Here is an 8,696-nt window from a genome sequence, read left to right as displayed (position 1 = left end):
CAAGATACCTCTTCTCATCTCAAGGTTTCATTGGTGTGGAGACTTAGAGGCCATATACTTTTGTGGCTCACAAGGAGGAGAAAGATCAAGAGGAGATCAACAAAGGAAAATCATCAAGAGAAGACCAAAACACAACTTGGTTCATATAATTGCTTCAAGGGTAATTAGATCTTATCCTTTCTCTTGAATTTTCATTTATGAAAAACATATCAATGTTCATGGCTTAAGATACTTGGAAGAAGTTTGTTTTTGAATTTAAACAACCACCATATTCTTCCGCTGCGATTAATTTGATTAAATGCATGTTTAATATTCAAATGAACTTCTTAAAAATGTTTTAAAACCAACAGGTTAGTGGCCGAATTTATCCTTGATGTAATTAGACTAGATTCAAGACAACTATAGCGGTAAATAGGGGTTTTAGAAAAATTATTTTTGGGAGTGATTCTCTCTATATTAGTTTTTTGGCTAGCTCATGTCACTAGGGCTTAGTTTGGGGTTGCTTAACTTTTAAAAGAAGCAGCTTATTTTTTAAGTTTTGAATGAAAAAGTGTTTGGTAAATCAAGATAAGGCTGCTTTTTTTTAAAATTGCTATGACTCACAGCAGATTTCAGAAGCAGCTCAAGAGGTGCTTCTCAAAACTGCTGCGGATGGAAGCAGGCGGAGCAATTAATGAAACATTCAAAATACCTATAATACCCCCATTTATTTTAGCAAATGACATCCGTTATCCTCACTTTCTATTCTACGTTAAGGTACTGCAACTCGATTCTTCTTCTTCTCTCTGGCAACTCGACTTCTATCTGCAACTCGATTCATCTTCTTCCCCTCCGACCAAAAAAAAAAACCCAGCCCCTAGCTCTCCACTCCAGCCACAAAAATCCAAACCACATCTTAAAAAAAACTCAACCCCAGCCCCCCAGTCTGTGATATCCACTCCAACCACAAAAGATCCAAACCCCAAATATATCTTCAAACATCTGTATGCTAATTGTGGAGGACCAAAATCGATAGCAACACAAGCATCTACCCTCCTTCATCAATGATTTTCACAAAAAATGGATTCTTGAACCCATCAACAATTCGTTGACCTTCTCTTGGAAACCAAAATCAAGGGAAAGTTGAAACTCAAATCAAAACCACAGGAAAACAAAATTTTCATTTGGACTTGATTTCCTTCTTGTTGTTTTCTTTGATGACGACACAGTTTTTATTTGGGTTTGGGTTGAGTTTTTGGTTCTTGAAATTCTTGATCTGGGTTTTTTCTCTTGGTGTTTTGGGGCAATGGAGAGAGAGAGAGATACAGGTGGGTACCGTGGGATGGGGTTTTTTTAGGTTACTTTTCTAATTTTTTATTTTATTTTATTTTTATATATTTTTGGTCACAATATTTAGAATTGGAACTAATTTTGTTACTTTAAAATTCTAGAATTTGCAGCAAAATAAGTAACAATTTCATCATCACGTCCTTATTGGTCATTATACATACTAAAAGCACTTCTAATAAAAATTTACCAAACACTTCGACTCTTCACAGCACTTTTTCTAATATAGTTTACCAAACGCCTAGTTGTTTTTTTTCACAGCTGTTTATTGTCACAGCACAGCAGAAGCAGTTTTTAAAAAAAGCACAGCAATACCAAACTAGCCCTAGGACCCTTTTGCCCATGTCACCGTACTGCTATTGGGATGGCTCCCTTTACTGTCTTTTCCTTTGTACTCTTTTTGTCCATTTGATCTAATAAACTTCTATCGCTTTTTTATCAACAACATAAAAAAAAAGTCTCTGCTTTGTAACCTCCCATCTCAGACAATACGTTGGGCTCGATGCTGGCTGGCATCATAGCCCTCCCCTACCCAATGCCAACGTTTTCTCCATTAACATAAACATGGATCAAACCAACAAACACAAATACGCGCAGGGGCAACCACCTTCATTGGAATATACAAGCTTATGTTTCAATCTCCTATGCCCTTCATTCCGAGCATCCTGATTGATATACAAACAAGTCCACGATTGAAAGAATTTTCAATAAAAACTGGTTGTAAACTTGAACAAACTGGAGGATCGACACAATGATGCATTCTAGCAACCAGCATGCCAAAACAACCATCACATCTCCATGAACTTAATATCACAGATCTATTTTTGTAATTGTTTTGGTAGCTACTTACTGATACAATAAAAGAAATCAAAGATGGGGATAATGTGTCTATGGTTTCTCAGGAGGATTTTATTTTATTGGGTTTTTTGTTTTAGATTTTCATCCCTAAAATCCAGGCAGATACATTGAACAGAATCCTTTGTCCGTCAGACACCCAAGGATGACCATTATACCTTCATCAGTGCTCCAACTGCAAGTAATCACTGTAAGAGATCAACTGTCAATCCATAAGTTGTTGCACTACTTAGCTCCATATCATCCTTTTTACACACATATATAAAGTGACAATCTGGATCTTCCAAAACAAACTCAGCTGGAAGTAAGCCCTTCTCGGTGATAGGAATAGGTTCCAAATATGACTTTATTGATGAACTACAACCTTCAGGCCTTTGGAATCCTGGTCTGGCTGTGAAAAGATAATCAAAAGGATAACAAAACAAATAAGGCGCCTCAATCATCAATTGTAACAACAATTAATGAATTAAAAGAAAACGTACAAGAAACAGGACCAAGCAAAATCATAGCATCATCGTCTCTGTTGATTATCCAAAACAAGATCCCCCGAAGGTGGGTAGAGACGTAGTTTAGAATGGACTAAAATCAACAACTTCAAAAGATTTTACGTGTGAATCAAATAACAAGGTGGAAGCAAAATCACTTCTGGAAAATGAATTGAAAAATGATAGATATTTGAATAGGGAAATGGACGAACTAATATGATATGAAAACTAAACTTACGTATAATGTACAAATTAACTTTCCAATTGTACACTGGCCGGATCAAATGAGGCATCCTTACTGTAGGATCACCATAGGTTATCTGCTATGTGGCAGTTGAAGAACAGATTATGTATTTTGAGATTTCAATAAAAGAAAGAACAATGTAAAATATAAAGCCTCATCTAAGGGTGCACAGTTACCAACAAATAGATCCCTCCAGGTTTAAGAAGCCTACAAGCAAAATAACAACTGTGATTATTGACGGAATATAAAAGTAAACAATAAAGAATAAATTTTAAATAGAAAAAAGTTGTGTACTGATCCAGTAATATGAAAAATTGCAGCTGTCAATTGAGTCTTAAAGTCTACAACCTACTCACTTCCCCTAGCATTTGAGCAGCACTAATTGGAGCATCATTGCCACACTAGAAATATAAGAACAAATAAGAGAATTAGAGTGTGTTCAAGTAATGACTAAGAGGAGTCATAAGAACATCACGACAGACATCATACCATCAGTGAATCAAGAGTTCCTTTGACAGACCACAGGTGCAAAAAGTGGTGACAGCAACACAGTTTCATTAAGACAAAAGAAAAAATTAGTCTACGGTATTGTGTATTCTAAAATGACTAAAACAAAGAAATGATACATACCTTTATCAATGACACCTTCAAATGATTCATCTGGGAAGACACTCATATCCCTAACATCCATTTGCATGTCTAATTGTATAGGAAACATGCCTAGAGTCTGCAATATTTACTAAAGATAATGCAGTACAAAATTGTACTGGTAATTTTAATGAAGTAAGTTTTCAAAAGGATACATTTCAGCTGAGGTATGTGCTCATATTTTCTTTTCATCATGTCAATGGCCACTGATGAAATGTCAATGTTCATTATGTCTTCATATCCATCCGCAACCATGTCCTCAGACATAACTACGAGAGAAGATTTTTCCATCAGAATTTCAATCAACAAGTAGATAGTAAATATCTAAAGCCAATGAAATGATTGATATTAGGACCTTCCTGATTAGAAAATGAATCATTTTTACATCAACAGTTCTTCGTCTATAGATGGCAAGGGCAATGCCATGTTTAGGGACGCCAAAGCACCCTAATTGCATCAGGTACATTATTACTTTCGACATCAATTGTCTAATTAGTGTGAGAGCAAATGATATATTGTTACTTAGTTTCATTCTAGGGCGTAGACAGAATGCATCCCCTCTGGTGATTCATGTATCCATACACCAAAACAGATGGAACTATCAGAGAGAATGCGGGCAGGAGTAAGAGAGAACCTTAATTAGGGGAATTCAAGCTCTAGCACAACTGCCCAGAAATAACAAGGGGGGTGGGGGGGGGGGGGGGGGGGGGGGGGGTGGTGGGTGGGAAATTGGAGTAGAACAAGGTCCAACCATTAAACCAGCAATAACCCTAAAACCCAATTTCTTTGATTTTGTCACAACTTCTCCATAATTCAAACACAGGTCAAAATTACCAAAAAGTAGCTAAAATTAAATGATGAATGTTCAAAACCACTGAAGTCTAAGAATTTCTCTCAAACCAAACATAGCAAACAGAGCACTAATGCAGAGAAAAAAAGAAGCTCTAGAACCTGCGGATTAAAACTCTCAAAAGGGAATAGCTTTACAAACAAACAATGAAGAAAAGAGCAACGAAGAAAGAGGGGAAATTACCAGCATTGCCACAGCCGACCATGAGAACCCGAGAGGAGGTTGGTATGTAGTTTCGGACAAAAGGACGGAGAGAAGAGTAGCGCTGGTACCAGTCGAAGGAGCCTCCTTCTTCGACGTAGCGGGCGTCCCAGTAGAGGGCGTCGCCATAGTTGTAGGTGTTGCAGCTTGACACGTCCCTGAACATCGTCTCTTCTCTTTCTGCTGCTGGTGATGATTTGCGTTCAGCTGGGTACAGTCGGCGATATGAAATTACGAAAGAGAGAGAGGGAGAAACGAAAGGGCAGGCAAGTAAGTGCGCTCAGTTTCATGTTGGTTTTCAAGGCCGAGGGCTTTTGGGCCCTTTATTGTCGTACAGAGTAAGTGGTGTCCGAATGAGAAATTCTCTTGGCACCCAAATGTTCTACTTTTTATTTATTTATTATTATTAGAAATACAGAGTAAATATAACATTCACAGGGGTGATGCGCCTAATATGTACATGCTCACTTCCATCTAGCACGAGGTTTTTTGGAAACTCACTAGCTAAGAACAACTATCCAATAAACCCAACATCCCAAATCAAAAAAATTATTTTCTATCTTTTTTCTAAGAATTTCTCTCAAACCAAACAACGCAAACAGAGCACTAACGCAGAGAAAGAAAGAAGCTCTAGAACCTGCGGATTAAAACTCTCAAAAGGGAATAACTTTACAAACAAACAAGGTTAATGACCTAAATGGCCCCCTAACTATTTGCTCCAGTATCATTTTGGTCCATAAACGAAAATTTTCAATTTAAACGTACTTAAACTTTTTAATTTTGTACCAAGATGGTCCATCCGTGACAGATTCCGTTACTTCTAATCACGTGATGGCCATGTGATTGAGTTTTGAAGGTATCTGCGACTTTTTGAGAAGCTCTATCTTTCAGAACCAAAATACCTCAGTTTGGTGCGTGTTTCTCTCATTTTCCACGATTACCATCGACTGAAAGGGATTCTTATGGTGGTTGTTCATTCTCAACCTTTCCCTGTTCCAAATTGTCAGAACCTGGGTTTTGTTCAGCTACAACTTTTGACTCATGGGATTTGATCCATATTGGTCTGAGACTGCTGTTCTTTAGCTGCAACTCTGTTCTGTGCAAAGTTACAGATTCTGCAAATGTTTCTGCTTAGATGCAAGCTCATGGCACTTTGAGCTTTGATACATGTAATATCTCTGATACTTGATTCTTACATATAGTGCCTGTTTAGCTGTTGGTATTCTAATGAAGAATGTTTCTTTGATAGATAGAGATAATCTGTTTGAAAACCTTGAACTATAGATCTCTATCTTAGTTCCTAGTTTTTGTTTGTTTAGTTGATATCTAAAGCTATTTCTGTTAATCTGCTCTGCAATTCAACTAGATTCTAGAATTTCACCCAAATATAGGTGTTCAACGCCTATTTTCCATTTATAATTCAGTTTAATCCATTCCCAAATGTATATCTATTGAGCTGGGCGGAGGGCCCAAAGTAATTGTTTGCTTTGTTTTTCCTTGATTTCACATCAAGATTTTTATATGTGTTTACATGCTTTGCTTCATAGGCGTCCATGTCAATCTGCTGCAGTTCTTTCTTTTTTTGCTTCCACATATCTCAATTGTTCTTCCTTTACTCTACCTTCCTCCTCCATTGCTCTGAGTCTTCTAACATAAATGGGAGGGAATGCATTCCTTCATTGGCTTGGTCGTTTTATAGGAGGATACTCACTTAAAAATACGGTTTGTTGTCCCTCGATTTCACGGAATAATACGCAGACTTTGACGGATGGACCATCTTGGTACAAAATAAAAAGTTTAAAGACGTTTAAATTGAAAATTTTAGTTGGTGGACCAAAATGATACTGGAGCAATAATTACGGGACCATTTAGGTCATTAATCCAACAAACAATGAAGAAAAGAGCAACGGAGAAAGAGGGGAAATTACCAGCATTGCCACAGAAGACCATGAGAACCCGAGAGGAGAAGGGAATTGAAGTTTGACATTGTAGATTTTGAATCAGATTTTAGAATATGTTATAAAACTAAAGAAATTGAAGAGAGAATTTAGAGAATTCAAATAGCGATAGGAATGCTCTTATGATATTTTCATTATTTCTTTCTTTCTTTCTATATTCTCTATCTATCTCACTTACAAAATGAGAATGAAGCCATAGTTTTTATAAACAAAACTTTGGCTAACTATTCGGTAAATAGAAAACCCGTGAAGGTGTGTGAGATTCCCTTCTAATCATGTGGGCTCCACTCAAGACTTTACAACACTCCCCCTTGGAGACCACTATGGAATATGCCTCGTTAAAACCTTGCTAGTAAAACCCAGTGGGACAAAAACTGGTCGAAGGGAAAAAGAGTACATAACCATGTGTAACATAAAATTCTGTGTATATTGACGTGCGTGCGACACTGCCTCGTTAAAACCTTGCCAGGAAAAACCCAGTGGGACAAAAACCTAGACGAAGGAAAAAGAGTACAGTGTGTGAAGGTCTTTATTGACAGCACGCTCCCCCTGATGCTTGGCAAAATATCTTTAAGCCATATTGTTGATCATCTTTCTGAATATCATAGTTGACACTTCTTCTATGAGTTAGTCTTGTAATATTGTTGGATGCTCCCCCTGAATAATATCTCCCCCTGATATCTTCATGACTATCTTTCTAGAGAAAAGATCTTTCGGATTGAATGAATGATGTAGCCACCAATAATTCATGTAATTGAGTAAGTAAATATATTCCCAGTGAGCTATATCTATGTAAATCATAGAAATTTCCAAAGTCCGCTTATCTAACAAAACCTGGGCTATTTGTAAGTTCACTTGAAAAGAATATGCCCGTATATGGTGTTATGCGGAGATAGCATCAAATATGCCTCACATCATCCCAAAGTGGTGGTGATGGAGCTGAGCTCAATCTGGAAAATACAATGTCCGGTTCAGTATATTTCCGGAAAATCATTTAAGTGCTCAACGGATAATCCACATAAAATGCTTCAATACTTTCTTAGTATAAGCAAGAATCTCGTTGGCATAATGCTCGATCTTCACGCCGAGACAAATGTTACTTGAACTTTTCAGGAGTTTTAACCAAGTATTAACTCTTCATGAGTTTTGATCAATTATCAACTCTTTAAGAGCTGTAATGGGTTGCAACCATATCGTAATTAGTGTACTCACTGAGGCAATTTATACATATTAGTATTGAGTACAAAATTTGTGCTTCAGGCACACGTCCTTCAAGGACTTGCTTCATGCAATTTCAATCCTTCATGGATTTAAGAGATTATACTTCATGACACATTATATAGCTTTATATCCAGCTATTTGTTTTGCTGATACATCTTTAGGGAATCGCGTCTGGCGATATGCTACGTGCATTTAATAACCCTTAAAGATAATATGTTGGTCTCAGTAGATGTGCAATAGGAAAGCACAATTGCATCTGTAAATATGGAGAAACCCAACATTCCTTGTTTCTGCCAGAAACATTGTGTCATACAAAATGGGTATATTCCCATTTATTCTGAACACCCAAGTATATCTTTCAGTATAACATCTTTTGGGGTTCGTACTATGGGTTTGTTCTTTCACGTTCATTCTCATCTGTAATGGAATTGCCTCTTTCCATTTTGGCCAATGATATTGTCGACATTTAATAATAGAACGTGGTTCCAATCAACACAGCCTATTGATGATTTGAGTAGCTACTCCAAAACCAAAAATTGTCATTCATCAATTCATGATCCCACCATTCTCATGTGCATGCGCATGCATCAATTATAAGCATTTCTTTGCTTTTGGGTACCCGAGCCACTTCAAGGGGCTTTTACTGTCTCTTTCTAGACAGACATATCTTATAGAATGAATTATGTGAGAATGTGGATCATAACCTCCAGTGGAGCGTTATTTTACAGTAGGGCGTGGATAATCTCCATTTAAGGAGTTGGAACATTTAGAACCCATATATCTATCATGCTACAGGCATGCCACAGATTAATACATACATGTCAATTAATTGTCCTTCTGGAACTTGAAACCATATAATTTGCTACGCATCAAGCGTGCACTGTATTACCATTGACATGTTAAAGGAT

The 8,696-nt window shown here is 37.1% G+C and overlaps 1 protein-coding gene across 2 annotated transcripts; it reads right to left on the bottom strand.

Moving 5' to 3' along the window:
• Window positions 1-2,125: 2,125 nt before the first annotated feature.
• Window positions 2,126-4,933, bottom strand: LOC110763235 (S-adenosyl-L-methionine-dependent methyltransferases superfamily protein). 2 transcript variants are annotated; one of them, XM_088247768.1, is made up of 8 exons: window positions 4,592-4,933; window positions 3,714-3,827; window positions 3,541-3,609; window positions 3,400-3,419; window positions 3,259-3,311; window positions 3,087-3,117; window positions 2,905-2,989; window positions 2,126-2,572 (listed from the first exon to the last, which is right to left on the bottom strand). In XM_088247768.1, the coding sequence occupies exons 1-8, from the start codon at window positions 4,773-4,775 to the stop codon at window positions 2,367-2,369; spliced, it is 762 nt and encodes a 253-aa protein (XP_088103894.1). In that variant the 5' UTR covers window positions 4,776-4,933; the 3' UTR covers window positions 2,126-2,366. The 2 variants fall into 2 exon arrangements, with proteins under 2 accessions (XP_088103894.1, XP_088103895.1); XM_088247769.1 differs by having other exon boundaries at window positions 2,905-2,986; window positions 4,592-4,931.
• Window positions 4,934-8,696: the final 3,763 nt, after the last annotated feature.

The sequence above is a fragment of the Prunus avium genome, chromosome 2, assembly GCF_965620075.1.
Source record: "Prunus avium chromosome 2, drPruAviu1.hap1.1, whole genome shotgun sequence".
In the NCBI taxonomy this organism is placed as follows: domain Eukaryota; kingdom Viridiplantae; phylum Streptophyta; class Magnoliopsida; order Rosales; family Rosaceae; genus Prunus; species Prunus avium.
This window is presented reverse-complemented; position numbering and strand designations above follow the sequence as displayed.

Coding starts and splice junctions, on each gene's coding strand:
- LOC110763235 (XM_088247768.1), bottom strand. CDS start 4,775: ATGTTCAGGGACGTGTCAAGCTGCAACACCTACAACTATGGCGACGCC. Junction 3,312..3,399: donor GAACTCTTGATTCACTGATG/GTATGATGTCTG, acceptor TTATATTTCTAG/TGTGGCAATGATGCTCCAAT. Junction 2,573..2,904: donor AGTTAATTTGTACATTATAC/GTAAGTTTAGTT, acceptor ATCTTTTCACAG/CCAGACCAGGATTCCAAAGG.